Source organism: Mycteria americana, chromosome 21 (genome assembly GCF_035582795.1).
Source record: "Mycteria americana isolate JAX WOST 10 ecotype Jacksonville Zoo and Gardens chromosome 21, USCA_MyAme_1.0, whole genome shotgun sequence".
NCBI classification, from domain to species: Eukaryota; Metazoa; Chordata; class Aves; order Ciconiiformes; family Ciconiidae; genus Mycteria; species Mycteria americana.
Window position 1 is genome coordinate 4,476,479 of NC_134385.1, and position 15,557 is coordinate 4,492,035.

Below are 15,557 nucleotides of genomic sequence, written 5' to 3' on the forward strand. Positions count from 1 at the left end.
TGTTTTCCTAATACTTCAGATTTTTTCTGGAGTCTTAAGAACATTTAGATTACTGAGAAATGATAGAGCAAAGTCTCGGGACTCCCCAAAGCAGTGTACTAAGTGACAGTTAAAACTGAGTAGAAGTTAATGTGAGCTAGTTGCAGGCCAGTGGGTCACTTACCGTAATCTTACAGAACCACCTTTACCCCAGCTGTGTTTTTACTTTCAAGTGAAAGTGGATTTGGCTAAAAAACCCATACGAACAGGTGAACTAGATCGTGTTGGGAGGAATCCCCAAGAATGACAAACTCCTGTCCCTGTTCTTCCTACTTCAGTGCCCTTGGATTAACATTTTTGAGTTTCAGGATCATTTCCTCCTGCAGCAGTTTTCATCTTGCATTCACAGAGCGCAATTACGTTTGGAAGAAGTGCCTATACTCCTCCCATCAGCCCTGCCACGGGTGGGTATGAAAAGGAACAAGGAAGGAAAACGGACTAAATTTCAGTGAGCGTACCCAGTGAATATTGAGTTGCAGGATCATTTGTGTCAGAAGAATCATCTAGCTTGATGGCACAGGGATTTCATTGTCCCTAAATCATCCTAGCTATGGTAATACCATACCCAGGGACTAATACTGCTGACTATATTTTCTGAGAAATGGCTCCTTATCCTGCAGTTCGTAGAGATGAAATGGAGCTATAGTTAAACTCACAATTTACAATGTGAGCCCGTCCTCAATGGCAAGGGATGGTACAGGGGGAGCTGATTCTCAGTAAAGTTTGCTTGAGGCTAATGAGGAGGAGATACCGACTAATAAAGAGCTTTAGGAAGTTGACGTTAGGAAGACTTCTGATGTGAAAGACTGGGTAGGGTTTTTTTAACTATTTTGACAATCTTTTTGGTTTTTAACCATCTCCTTGCAAAGGGAATTTTTAAGGTGCCAGAAAATCTATGGCGTGACAGAAGAAATAGCAACAGGGAAAACTTCCTAAATGTGACATCTATTAAAATACATTAAAAGCCTTCAAAGAAGAACATTTCATCATCTTAAGTGCAAAAACCCAGCCTGCAGAAAGTGCTAAGAGAGCGTGGAAGGTCCTACAGTGGCTGCAGATGACCCTGCAGTGTGTAACGTCTTGTCGCTCCACCTTCCCGAGCACCTGCAGGTACTGGAAGACTTTGCATTTTGCTCCCGGATACTTAAACCCCAAACTTTCTTGGTTTCCCCTTCTAAACAGATTTGATAGTGGATTTCATTTGATCTTACTCAATTATCCCACTGAGTTTACTTCTGGATTTTTAACAAATTTCCCTCCAGGCAACAGCTCTCCCCTGCTCTCAAGCTTGCTGGTTGCTGTTGCTGTGCAGAGGTGAGTGTACACAGCAATCATGAAGCAAGAGAGGAGTTACTATTAGATTACTATTAACCTAGTTACGCTAGATTACTACTTTAGCATTGCCCAGACAGGAGATTTTGTGTGCCTTTATTCTAATAAAGTGGTATCTCTGTGCTTATTGTTGATGGAAATACGTGTTATCTCGGTATAAGAACTGAATGTACATATATTAGGGGTTCCTAGTCTAGCCTGAGGACTGATCGTAAACTTAGGCAATTAAATTAGTTTTTCTCATAATTTCCTTCTTACTGGAGATAATACCAGAGATTGTTACTACGTTGTGGGTGTTTGGTGAAGAGGTTTTGTTGGACTGCAGCCTGGTTCGAGATGCCCAGGTTTCCCTGCCACACCATGCTGAAATTAGCTTCCATGTTGGCAAGCCCTGCAGAAATCAAGGAAGGAAAATTCCATTGATACTGAATTAATTTCTCTTGCAAAAAAATCCCCATGGCTTCAAAAGTAAGCTGGATCTGAGGCACGTTGGCAGGGGAAGGCTGGATTTGGCAACCTCGCGGTCCCTCCTTGCCACAGCCCAGTGGACACGGGGATTTGTGTAGTGCTGTTTATCTCATTAACCACCGATTTGATTAACAGCCTATTCCTTCCCTTCACCACACGGTGGTACCAGGAAACACAGAATCTGTGCTTGGAAGCCAATAAATGGCAGGCAGCATCCAAATGCAGCACAAGCTGCCTGTTAGCAAACTTGGAAGACTGGAGCCTGGTTTATCCTGCTTTATCACAATCTAATGTATGTTATTTGCTTTTAGAAAGCGGGAGGAGCGCTCCTCCAGCAACCTCCATCCCCCTGCTCTTCTACCACCGTCGGAGGATCAGCATTAGACAAATGATAATCGCCTGAGCAGTGTGAGTCCCCTCTGAGCCTCTCTAATATATCTATGCAATCACAGTATGCGAGCGCTTTCCAGTTTTTATGTTTTTGCTTGAAATCCAGACAGAGTGCTCAATTCATTGTCAGTTTACAGGCATAGCTGACATCTCACAGGAACCTATCCGTGGTATACCGAGCCTTTGAACTTAGGCTTCCCAGATTCTATTTTAAGAATCACTGGACCATTCCTTTTCTTCCTCAGGCAGTTATTGCAGCTGCTGTGGCACATGTCCTGAAAGTTTAAGCCTAAACTAGAGCTGCCGCTATCCATCTCATCTGTCCTCAACTGGGGAAGGGATACTTTATCTTAAACCCAGATTTAAATAGGTTACGTATAAGCCTGGTCACTTTTAGGCATGTTGGTACAAACTACTTATATCAGTGTCGTGGTTTAGCCCCAGCCGGCAACTAAGCACCACGCAGCCGCTCGCTCACTCCCCCCCAGTGGGATGGGGGAGAGAATCGGAAGAGCAAAAGCAAGAAAACTTGAGGGTTGAGATAAAAACAGTTTAATAGGTAAAGCAAAAGCCGTGCACGCAAGCAAAGCAAAGCAAGGAATTCCTTCACTCCTCCCCATGGGCAGGCAGGTGTTCAGCCATCTCCAGGACAGCAGGGCTCCATCACGCGTAACGGTGACTTGGGAAGACAAACGCCATCACTCTCAACATCCCCCCTTCCTTCTTCTTCCCCCAGCTTTATATACTGAGCATGACGCCATATGGTATGGAATAGCCCTTTGGGCAGTTTGGATCAACTGTCCTGGCTGTGCCCCCTCCCAGCTTCTTCTGCACCTGGCAGAGCAGGGGAAGCTGAAAGTCCTTGACCAGTGCAGCAACAACTAAAACATCTCTGTGTTATCACCACTGTTTTCAGCACCAATCCAAAACATAGCCCCATACCAGCCACTATAAAGAAAATTAACTCTATCTCAGCTGAAACCAGGACAATCAGACTTGCTGAATCTTCAACCTGAGATTACAGAATAAATCGTATTGTTCACAGAAATAATACTTCATTGAAAAGCTTCCTGCGCTTTTTGTCACATCTCCTTTTGCTTTCGTATGCCAGTATTTTGAGCGCATGTGCTTTTTCTCTGCAAGCTAAATACAGTCTAGGAAATCGAATTGTAATATTTGTGCTAATTCACGATGCTCCTTAAAAGTCTGACTAGCATGATTCTTCTGATGCTGTAAAACTGCGCTCAGTTTGCTAGCCAGCAACTTTTACCAGCTTTGCATTTAAGTCTCACAGAATGCCATCCTGTAACGTGTATCGGGCTGAAGCAATGCCATCAATTGCAGAGAGCTCTTTTTCCTTCACCTTTTACATTACGAAATATCTTAGTCATTGGGTTATCTCCTTCTAACACATGCTTTCCATGTTTACCTTTACCAAGGAGCAGTGTGTAAAGTTGGAAAGGAAGTGGCTGCTTCCCAGAGTTGGCAAGATTGCATGTGGAGCACTTGACACCCTCATGATACTTCCTTGAAGGGGATGCAAAACGGAAAGATGAGCTCCTGGTAAGCCAAACTCGTTCCTTTTCTCCAGTTCTCAGTACCTGCTTGGGGCGGGGATTTATGCATTTATTGGGGCGGGAATTTATGCATTTATTGGGGCGGGAATTTATGCATTTATTGGGGCGGGGATTTATGCATTTATTGGGGTGGGGATTTATGCATTTATTGGATGAAGCAGGCAAAACACCACCCAGAATTAATGGGAAAAGGCAAGAGATTTCCAGTCACTGCCAAGTATAAATGCTGTGGCATGAAGATGTAGCAAGCATTGAAACCAAATGTTTCAGGGACATCTGAGTGTGCACTGTACTGAAAAATATGATGTAGATTTTATTCACGTCTCCATTGAACAGGCCCTGTCACCATGCCCCGCTAGTTCCTAGATAACAAACCTACAGTGATTATTCAGTGATTAGCAAAATGAGCAGACCAAGGTTCTTACCCATTTGCATGGGAATGCTTTGGGAGTTTGGTTTATTGATTAACTCAGTAAATGAACAATTTCTATCAGCAAAGCAAGGATGAGCCAGCCTTAAGCTGAGCTTATGGTTTATGTTTGGGGAGGAAAATAATAGGCCAGCTCAGCCCAGAACTGGGGATGCTGATAGACCCTTTCCTCCTGTCATTCACGGAGGTGGTCGGGCTGGCAGCCCCACAGCCGCCTGAGCGAGCATACTGGTTGGCCTGAAGTGTACTGGCCCCAGTTAGGTAATGTTCTATACAGTGCCTGGCTTGCACACATGAGTAAACAGATTGTTTAAGATAAAACGCCCCAATGTCATCCCAAGGTCCTTCTCACATGCTGCGTGCTCAGCACTGGGTTTGTGCATTCGCTGCCTTTGTGCATCAGAGCGGTGAGAAGTACAGTCATTTATTTTTTGAAATCAAAGGCGTTGGGTTCCTGCCCGGTATGAAGAAATGGTGTCTGAGCAGGTAGCTCGTTACACAACCAGACATAGATGAAGACAGAACTGTGGCTGCTTTTGCACTTGCGTGCAGCTAACCCAGCAGCAGTTCCCATGCACAGTTGCCTTATGTAAGTCTCCGTGCAATACCGGGCTTTCCTCGCAAGAGGGATTCTTCCAGCATCACCACCTCACCCACACTCGGGTTCTGCAGATTTTTTGCATTTCAGACACAGTCCCCATCTTACACTGGGAGGTAAATAGCTCAATTTTCCCCGTGACTGGTGCTAAGAACTGCAGGACCATAAGGGGTGACTAGCCGGTGCTCTGGGTAGGCTGGTTTACCCTGTTGTTTATCCAGACTGGTTTGCTTTCTGACATAACCCTTTCACTTTACTGAACAATTAATTTCTAAGGCCGTAGCGATGATATTTAAACCCATCCGTTTCTGCCTGTATCTTCGTCTTCCGAAACACTTCTGGCAGCAGGCGAGCTTGTGCCAGAAGTGAACTGGTGATGTCGTAGAAGGGACATTTGTCCGTCGGTAATTGACTCCCATATTAATTTCCAAGGAGCTGGCAAACAGCTGCCAAAAAACTGTTTTCCATCTCTGTTGATCAATATTACCTTTCAACAAGTATATGGTGTTACTGAGCGTTAACAGCTAATAGCACTATGTTTCTTGTACTATTTTAAGGATTGTAGCATACCCCAGAGTCCTTATATTTGAGAGGAGACTTGTGAGTTAAATAACGTTACATCAGACATTATTTGTTATCCATTGCCAACACACTGACCCTATTTCCACTGTATCTTATGCTGGGCTGCTGCCACGGGACATTTATCTCCAACATTATGTTAGTGGCTTCTGAGGTTAAGGGGAAAATGATTCTGTGCAGGCTTTAAATAGACAAATAAGACAGCAGGTCTGGCCAGGACTTTCGGAAACCAGGTTGTGAGCAAATATCTGATTTCCCACAGGAAAAGGGTGAAAGGAGTCGTTACCTACCATGCAAGCCTCTTTTTTGCTGTCGCTGAAGTCAGCAGCAAAACTTAAACCATGTTCCAGAGTCGGAACCTTTTAAAATGCTCACTGCCTCTGGCAAAACCTTTATTGATACAAAGCAGCGTGCACTGGAGCCTTTATCTATCCATTGGGTGACAAAGTACCTGTCGCTGAAGTTTTTACTCTGTAAATTGCTATTCCTCAGTGGCTGGAGACGCACGTGCGAGCAAAGCAGAGGAGAGCGAGATGGGAGAACCCACCGCCTGCCCCACCAACAGTGAGGACGTGTCCCTTGTGCACTCTGGGTGCTGGAGGTTTTTCTGAGCATTGAGCAGTCTTTGATTATTTTAATTTTCTTATGTGCTTGTTTTGTGAATTCTTGAATATGAATGTTGGGACACACTTCTCTATAAAAGATATTTAGTCCCCACCGTCTTACCAAAACTTTACCATCTGAGCAACAGCATCCTCCCCTCTTTACAGTGACAGAGGAAAGACACAGCCACAGCCTAACAAAGAGATGGCTTTCGATTACACGGGTGCCCACAAAGTTTAGCGGAAGAAAGATAAAAGTAAGCTGCTTGCTTTTGATCTTAGAATTTACCTTTTCTGAGCAATTCTGGAGTATGACAATGAAATGAGAACAGCACACAAGGATCAGGCAGGCAGATTTTTAGCCTGCTGACAGAAACCCCTTTGGGCTCAACTTTGAATGCCTGTATAGTCCCTAGAGAATAATACTGAAAGAGGATTTTTCTAGTTAAGGATCGAGTGCTTCCTCCCTCATCAGCAGAGGTGTAAGTACTCTAGGTAAACTCACGGAGAAATGCACCAAGCCTCTCCTCAGAGAGCCAGAAAAGGCCCAGCTGGACAGTCCTTACATTTCTAATGTAAACCACAAGTGCCTCTTTTGGAAAGAGGAATGTCTAAAGAGCAGTCTCCAAGCTCCCTTCCTTTACTCATCATGAAGATGAGAGGAGGAGAAGAGCAATTTAAAAAGCAGAAACAAGAAGTTCCTCCACTGTTAGCAAATTCTCTTCTACTGTCAGGTATTGATCCTGTCCCCGGGGGAGCAAAGAGGGAATATTCTGAAATAGCCAAGCAGCAAAGTACCAACCTTGTATTTCTGCACCATTTTATGGTATGCTGAGAGATGCAACACTGCAAAATAGCTAAGAGTGTCGCTAACTCCAGAATCTGGGTTGGTTTTTTTTTTCTTAATGCTGATGAGGGATGGATAGATTTTCTTTTGCCAGGTAATTGGGTTTCTGACATCGCTGAACCTGTTGTGCCTTTTGTTCACTCCCCAACAGGGAAACCATTGAGCATCGTGTAGATGTATCTGCTACCTGACGTGCAAGCCGGCTGAGTCACATCTGTGCTGCTGCGCTGTCTTAATCAGTTCCTAAAATACAGAAAACAAGTGTTATTAGAAGAGAAGTTGGAGACCTGCTTCTCTCTCCCTGAATGATGAAGGCACCTCTTTCCCACACCTCTCTAGAAAACCGTGCTTGTGTTTTGTCTTCCTGTGTACTACCATTGGTCATTAGGCCAAAATATTCCCAGTCAGGATCATTTCTCATATTTTGGAAGTTTATTTCTCTGGTTATTTTTGGGACGTGGCTTTTCAGGGCTGGATGTGTGCAACAGTCTCTGTTTCGTAAGACTGAGAAATAAAATACTGCCAGTCATGGGTATATCAGTCGTAAACAAATCGGAAATAAAGTTTGGTTTTTCCCCTAAGGAAAATAATTTACTGGGGTCTTTAGGCTTCTCATGAGGATTTCTGAAATTCACTTCCAATTTTGAAATGGTTTATTTTGTTTTTTTTTTTTAACTTTGAATGATGGCGTCCCAAACTGTGGAATGGGGTAATTAGGAACGGGTATTTGTGTGTGCCCTCTATTAAGCAGGACGAGACTTGTTCAGTTGCATGATGAAGGCTTGAGACTGCAAACACTGGAATGACATTTTCCTCTTGCCGGAGCTGAGTTTCTGTTGAAATGTGCTTTTGTTTTCCCCTACCCGGTCTGGAGAAACTGGGACCTGTGTGCTCTGTAAGTAGCACAAAACTGAGGGCATCTATTTGTACCCACTTAAAAGCCCCATCACTTGTTTACAAGTTCTTAAACCTAAAAGAACCATAAAACCCGACTGTATTTAGCACTGCTGTTTACTCAGCTTTCTCCCTGACTAGGGGACAGTGAAAACAGGCCTAGCAGTTTCACTTCTGTTTACAGTTTCTAACAGTTTTCTCTTTCATGTTATCACTCCCTCGCATAGCACTACACTGAAATAACTTACAAACATATCTGTATGCTAATTAAAAACAAAATTTGCCCAATAACTCGCCTCTAAATAACTTACCACCTGGGCTGCAAACCTGCTTGAAAAATTAAAAAGAAAAAAGAAAGCAATTGCTTGTATTTTACATGGGGTTTTGTAAAAGCCTTTTTCAGGTGTAGTTTGAGCCACACTTGACCTCTCGTTTTTCCTTTGAAACGGGGAGCTGAAGTCACTGGAGGCTGCAGAGTTCTGCCCGGCTGTGTGTGCTAAGGCAACAGCAAGCGCGTGCAGCCGGCAGAGTCCAAGTCCGTAGCCGCTTGTCATGAATCCAAAAGACTGAGCAAGAGGAAAGGCTAAATGGGCTGTCAAAACAGCTCCTCTGAGGTCCTAGGAAATAGCCAAAGGTTAGAACAGCACCAAATGCAATTGGGCAGAGCATTATCAGACTCACATAGTTCGAATACCGAAAAAGCTAGTCACCTCCCACTCTCCCCTCAGATGATGTTAAGAAGAGATGTCTAGGTTTGAAACAGATTATTTTCTCCTTTTGTTTGGATGTCAATGGTTGTGTCCTGCGTAGGAACAGGAGCGGACCACCACTCGTTTATTTGCATCCAGGAAAGGGAAGGTAACTGATACGGGGAGGCTGGCAGCGATTGTATCCATGACGACCAGCAGATATGGCCTCGCTGCCTCGCCGGCTCATTCCCCATCGCCTCCCCTGCCTTCCCAGGGCACATCCCGGCTCCGACGGGTCCCTCTCCTCAAGGCACCTCTTGGCTGCGGTTCAGCGTTCCTGAGAGATAGGTGCAAAATTCACAAATTAAGCGTGTTTCCTAGAGCCAGCAGCTTAATCAGTTCTGCTAGCAGAACTCTTCCCTGGCTTGAGCCGCGTGTGCTTCAGCCAGGGGCTCCCTGGGAGATGTTTCAGAAGATCTGGTCCATGGAGGAACGGCATGGTTTGCAGTAATACCACGCAGAAGCAGGGTGGGCTTAGCAGGCTGGTAGTTTGCAGAACCAGCAGGCAAAATGCAATATATAGTGCAAAAAGAAAAGAGTTTCAGATATGCTAGACACCTTCAGAAATTCAAGTGAGCTGAGCAAGGTAGCACGATTCTCACTTTTGCAGGAAGTATCGGCAGAAGTTAAAGGTGTTTGTTCTATGAATAAGCCTTCAGTCTGCACGAACCCCTTTGCAGGGGAATGAGCGCTGCCTGGGCTGTGCTCCCCGAGGAGCTCTTCATCCCACTGCCTGCTGTGGTGTAGTTTCTGCATTCCGACCGCTGCCTGGACCTGCCTTGGAAAACGCTGGCATTTGAGGCAGCTGCAATCACACACGGTAGTAAGGAACAGAAATCTGTCAGAAAAGCAAAATGCAATTCTGCTGTTAGACGGAGCCAAAGTTTCTCATTTACAGAGCCCCTGCTTTATATCTTCGATGTGATGTTTGTACCACGCTAAGGAAAAATGTGTCCCTGGGATCAAAACAAGGTGATCTATCATCTCTTCCTTCATAGTGGAAAAACAGAGCAGAAGAGGCAAGGAAATGAGATCGTGAATTGAGAGCTGGGGATTAGAAGACAGGACGTGGAGTTCAAGATCCACCCTGACAACCTATTGAAAACGTGACTCAGTTTCCCCATTAGTACAGCGGGGGTAACAATGAACTATGGAACTGATTAGTCAATCTTAAAAATACAAAGAAGGTTGCTGCGAGCTGTAATTAAACGACTCTCTTAGTGTGAACACAAAGCAGATTACAGGAGTCTGTAAATTGTAACAGGCGTTTGGGACTCAGCCTTGCGCGTTCTCATGCCTGCAAGCTTTTTGCATTTCCTTATATGTGTAAAAGCCGCGTAGCGTGAAGCAGGCGCTTGACGAGAGGAGATGCTCCCTGGCTTTGGTAAAAAGAATGGCTATGGTGAGCCGTGGGAGCACTGGGTTACTGTATGGTTAGGAGGAACACCGCTTGGGCAGCTTTTGGAATAATGAGGAAAAATTGGATCCGGTAATGTGGATAAGGACCAGTCTCGATACATCCGCTTTGGAAGTGCTTCTTTGGGGATAACTGGCTTAACGAATGTTGTTAGCCTCCCTGAAAAGCAAAACGTTACACGCCAAAAGCCAGACAGCTGCAGAGGCAAAAATATCTACAATTGTATTTGAGGAGGATTTGATGTTTTTAAAACCAAACTAAAACCGCAGCATTTTGAATTTTCAGCAAATGCAATCCTGACAAAAGGGCCATCCAGCTGATCTGGAGCCTCTGTTCACCATAGCAGCAGCTCTCCCCAGCCTGCAACTGTCTTAGAAAAATGCCAGTATATATGTTTTAATCACTGTATTTAGCCGTGACACTCACCCAAACAGCAGGCTCTGCCGTTCAGCTCCAAAGAACACTTTTCGTACCCTGCTTTCAGGATAGGGGCTGCTTTTTATAGCTGCTCTTTGGCTGGGAAATAAAACCTGGGGGAGACCACTACCTCATCTCTCTTACCCAGACATCCTGCCCTGGACTTACCAGCAATCTCGTGTGGCAGGTTTCACGTTCTGTTAATCAGCTACGATTCAGCATTACCTGGTGCAGGAATTGAGGGAAGGTCAGTCTGATAACAGATAGCTTCTATCGGAAGGTAGATGGCTTCTCTTTGAGTCCTGGAGCTGGGGATTGAGAGACCTCACCTTGTCCGCCCAGCATTGCTGCCGAATTGCTGTGGTATTACCCAGGCGTTTTGGGGGGTGTTAGTATAATTTTGAGGATACTGTAGAGCTACCTCAGCAAAATCCTCTCCTAGGCTTTAATAAAAGCAGCTGCGGAGATGCAGGGAGTAATCATGCACAAGTCGTTTGTGGTCTCCCCAATATCTTTAATTTGCTGTTTTCTTAAAAGAAGTGGGCAGGATCATTCGGTAGTTTTATTTAAGTGCAGTGGTACCCGTGGGTTTAGAGCCGTCTTTTTCTTCCAGCCTAAAGAAGTCATTGCTCCATAAAGCTTCATAATTTCTGTCTTTTCTCAAGTTCACGGTCAGCCTGCCTGTCTTTCTGCTGTGAAATATGAAGAACTTTCTGCATCTCGATAGACCTACCGGGGATGGAAGCAGCAGCGTTCCTGGCTCCCTTCCCTCACTGAATTGCAGTAGGCCTTGCTCTGCCTTTCAGGCGGCTCCTCTGGATATTGCCCATTAACCTTTCACTGAGACCTTGAAAATGAAGACTTGCTTTTCTACGGGTTACTGTACCACCCTGTAACTGCCACTTTTCAACACTTCGAAAGGAATTTATTTTAACTTTTTTTTTTTTTTTTTACTGTTTATAATAACAGTCATGACCTTGGAGTCAGAGATTTCCCAGGAGTTAATGACCGGCCTGACTGAGATTACCCCCTCAGCTGCTGCAGGTAACTGCTCGGCACCTGATCCTGCCTGACTTCCACGCGTAACCCTCCTTGGAAGTTGGGGGGCATTCGGTGGGTCACCTAATGGGAAATGGCCCTTGTGCCTGGCATTATGGCTTAAATATTCCCTGGGGGCTTGTCACCCAGGTGGGAAGCTCCGAGTGCACCTGGATGCGATGTCCAAAGGTTGGATTCACGGGGCCTGGCGTTAAAGCGTGGCAGGTCACAGAGCAGTGTCTCATTTTGTTCTCCTTCCAGAAAGGGTGCGGAGAGCACTGTCCTGCCCTCAGCCCCCTCTGCGTTCCTACCCCAGGCCTGTCTGACGCGCACGCAGAGCAGAAGGAAAGGGCGATGTGTTTTGCAAACAAACCAAGAAGGTAAATGGGATGCCGGTATTGACATCATCGTGTTATTGATGCCATTTAAAGCAGGTTGCAGCAGCCGGAGGATGGATGTAACCGGACGGCATGCCATGTACCAGGCAATAAGGGGAAATTACGGACAGCTTTGGAGCTGAATGAATAACTCTCCACAAGATCTGCTTCAGCTTGCTCCAACAGTAAGTGACATGAGTTTAATTGGCTATAACAGGACCTCGCTTAGTACCACTCGGGTGGATTTGTGTTATTTAACGCCTTCATCTGGGGCTTGCAACACTTACGGCGCAGAGGGGGCTCTGAGCACAGGACTCGGAGACAGCAGTTCCCAGGCTCGGCTCCAACACTTACTGTCACCGTGGGAATTTTCTACACTTGATTCCCCCACATGCAAAAAAGATGACAGCTCTAGCCTAAATCACAAGCAGGTCCTGATGATGACTTACAGATTAGCTTCAAGTGCTGTGAAGATTAACTGGAATTTTTCAAAGCGCTGGGCTCTGTCCTAATTCAGCTTTTGGGGAGGTTGCTGCCCTCTCTGAACAGGTTAAGGGCTAAGGGCTGTGCAGCCCCGGCTTCCTGGGACAGCTGCCCTCAGAACGCAGAACCCCAGCTGTATATGCTTTCACTTAGGCTCATTAAATATTTCCAGCCACACCTTGATGAAGTCAACACTTAGCAATGCACCCTTTTACAAAGATTTTTTTTTTTAACAAATAATTTTATAATGAAACATGAAAACATGGTGCTTTGGGATTAGGTAAAAAGTGTGTAGAAGAGAACTTCCTCCTATTTGAGGAAGCTGGCAGGTGAGAATAGCCATGAATTACGAACGCTTGTGCTTAAAGCACCTTTCCTCTGAGGCTCTCCAAACACCGCAGAAAGGTGGATATGTTTTTTATCCACGTTTTGTAGGGAAGGCGGGGGGGACACTGCAGGCGGTGACGGGCGGTGACTCATTGCACATCTCAAACTTGGAATCCGGATTTCCCAGAGCAGTTTCCTGCTTTAAGCAGCAAATCTGAATTGTGTCACCCAGTTTATCCTCGCCGCCTCTCCTTCTGGCGATGCTGTGTAGCATCGTGTGTGCGGTGAAAAAGCTGGATGCTCCTAGAGGAAAAAAAAAAAAAAAAAAAAAATCTTCCCAAGGCACAGAAGAATGGGACGTTCAGTGCCATGGGTTTTCAGTCGATGTTTGGCGTTCAGGTGTTCTTGGTGCCCTGAGGATCCCCTCGCTAGACGCACCGACCGCGCCCTACCCCCAGTTTAAAGATCTCTTCGCACCCCAATCGCGCAGGGAACAGCTCATCCCCGGGCACCCGGAGCCCGCCCGTGCCGGCCCCCTCGCCATCGCCGCCCCTTAACAGCTCCCCCCCCCCCTCGGGACAGCCGCTTGCCGCCCGCCACCGCCTTCCCCCGGGCCCGCCGGGCCCAGACCCCTCCCGCCCCGCAGCTCGGCGGGCGGAGCCGCGCCGCCCCCCGCCCCGCCCCGCCCCGCCGCTCCCGGCCCGGCCCGGGCAGCCGGTGCCCAGCGCGGGGCGCCGCTCCGAGCCCGGCCGCGCCCGCCGAGCCCCGCGGGGCAGCCCGCCGGCAGCATGCCGCTCGCCCAGCTGGCCGAGCCCTGGCCCAACATGGAGCTGGTGCATCTGGACACGGAGGTGAGCGGGGCACCGGCGGCCAGGCATGGGGGGGGGGGGGGAGGCGGCTCCGCGCCGCCGCTCCCGGGGGTCTCCGCCGAACAAAGGAGCGCCCGGCCCGGCCCGGCCCCCGCCCGGCGGGACCCTGCCGGCTGCGGGTGCTGCCGTTCCCCGGGGGGTGCCCGGCGGGGCGGGGCGGCCGGGGGCGGTTTGGCGGCGCGGGGGCTCGCAGCCGGCCGGAGCTGTGCGCTGCCGGGGGCTGCCGCCGGCTGCTCCGGGGCTCGGTGCGTGCACGGCGGGGAGCGCCGGGGGCTTCCTGGCCCCGCTGCTGCCCTTGCGGGCTTTGATGGTTCGGGGAGCGTGAGCAGCGTGCTCCTAAATCCCCTCCCAGACACAGGGGGAAACGGCCCCCGCTGAAGGCCCGGGGAAGAAATGTCTCGGATTTTGGGTCTTTCTCCTCCAGGCTTCCTCGCTATCCGCCTCCCCAGCCCAGCTGCTCTCGCAGGCCTGTGTTTCTAACTCGGATCGCGGTCCTGTGTCACTTTGCTGGTTGTCTGCCCTTCCCTCCTGCTTTGCTCTTTTCCTTCTAATTGAGACCTCCGAGCCAGATGTGCAGGACGGTGCGCAGCATCTGTCCACATCTGCAGGCTTGCATCACAGCCATTTCAGAATAAAGGGACAGCTCGTAGCAGTTTTCGCCCGGCGCAGAGCAGCCAGCTGAGGCACTGTGCTCTGGCACTCTTTAGTTAAACATCTTCTCACCTAAACTGGAACTAGCAGCTCTCCTGGAGAAACCAGAGGGATGGTGGGGACTTTATCCCAGGTGTTTACTCAGACCTCGGTGCTTTCCCATCGTTGTGGCTGGATTCGATGCTGTCACACTCCTCTGTCGTGCCTAGGGACGTCGCGACGGTTAATCGGTCAGATTTGCTCATTTCTATTTAAAATTGCCTCTTAAGAGAGCTCTGCTTTGAGTGGAGGCAGCGTTTCACCGCTGCTGCAATGACAGCAGGGAGGTCTGCTGGCGACTGCGGGTGAGGTTGCCTAATTTTCATCTGCCAGATATGGCACGGCTTCTCCTAGAGACCCCCCCGCGCGGGTGGGGTGCCGCGTGGAGGGTCTGCCCGTGCTGCGGGTGCCGAACAGCTGGCACGAAGGTGCGGTGGGCTGAGAGCATCTGCTCTGAAGCATCGCTTGAGTCATGAGGATGGGTTTGTGCTCAAAGGTGGGAGAGGAGCGAAGTCCTGCGATGACTTGATCACGATTCCTGACACCACGTCGTGCGCCCGGAGCCAGGGTGTAGGTTACTGCTGGGAGAGAGGGCTTTTTATTTGTGGTTTCTCTCTTCCTAAGTCGGAAGATAGCCTGAAAAGCCAGAAAATGTAACTAGACCCGTAATAGGAGGAAACTAATGCTGGTGCCCAGGGTGGCGAGTGCTGTGGGTGAGATTCGTTTACGACTTAATCCCAGGTCTCCCAGGTGCCAGGCAGGTGCTGTGTCAGCATCACGGGATCTCTTCTGAGCGGAAATGGCCGGGGGGGTCCGGTGTATTTGTCAGCCCGAGTCAGCTGTGAAGATCATGGCAGCAGCAAGGACTGTTTTCCCCATTGCATTAGTAACGGGTGTGTTAACTGTAAACTGAAACTGGAGGGCCTGCCTCTGGCTTCTCAGCTATCCCCTTCCCCCATCTCACCTTGGCCAGAGCTCTAGGTCAGGGTCCGGAGCCGCTTGCAGGTGCTATTTCTGACCATCGGTCTTTTTTGCAAGTGATCGCAAGTGGGACGTTAGCAACTGAGCTTCCTCTGTTTTGAGGTGAGCGGGTATATGCGCTTGACTCCAGTGAGGAAAGTAATACGGATATTCTTCGCCTCTAAACCTGGCTGCCATCGCCTGGGCCAGACGTTAGAGGGTTCCCTGAGATCCAGCAGCGTATCTGCAAACAGCGGAGAGGGACTAGGGTTCGGGCGGAGTTTTGCACCTTGAGAGGTTAAATTCACCAAGGGTAGGGGCCCAAGGAGAAAGTTTTAATCGCTCCTGGGCAAGGTGGCACCACTGAGAAACCGAGGAGACTTTTCTGGAACGCCAGTTACGTAAATTGCCCTGGGATCGCTGCCATCCAGGTTAGAAACCGGCTTCCTCCAACCTTTGCTTTCTGAGTCATGG

The 15,557-nt window shown here is 48.2% G+C and overlaps 1 protein-coding gene across 4 annotated transcripts in view; it reads left to right on the forward strand.

Annotated features, from left to right (window-relative positions):
• The first annotated feature begins 13,255 nt into the window (after positions 1-13,255).
• Positions 13,256-15,557, forward strand: part of RPS6KA1 (ribosomal protein S6 kinase A1) — a 42,956-nt gene continuing 40,654 nt past the window's right edge. For all 4 annotated transcript variants that reach the window (XM_075522290.1, XM_075522292.1, XM_075522291.1 and 1 more), the window contains exon 1: positions 13,256-13,415. In XM_075522290.1, the coding sequence (XP_075378405.1) occupies positions 13,353-13,415 (63 nt within the window). In that variant the 5' untranslated portion in view covers positions 13,256-13,352. The remainder of the gene's footprint in view (positions 13,416-15,557) is intronic.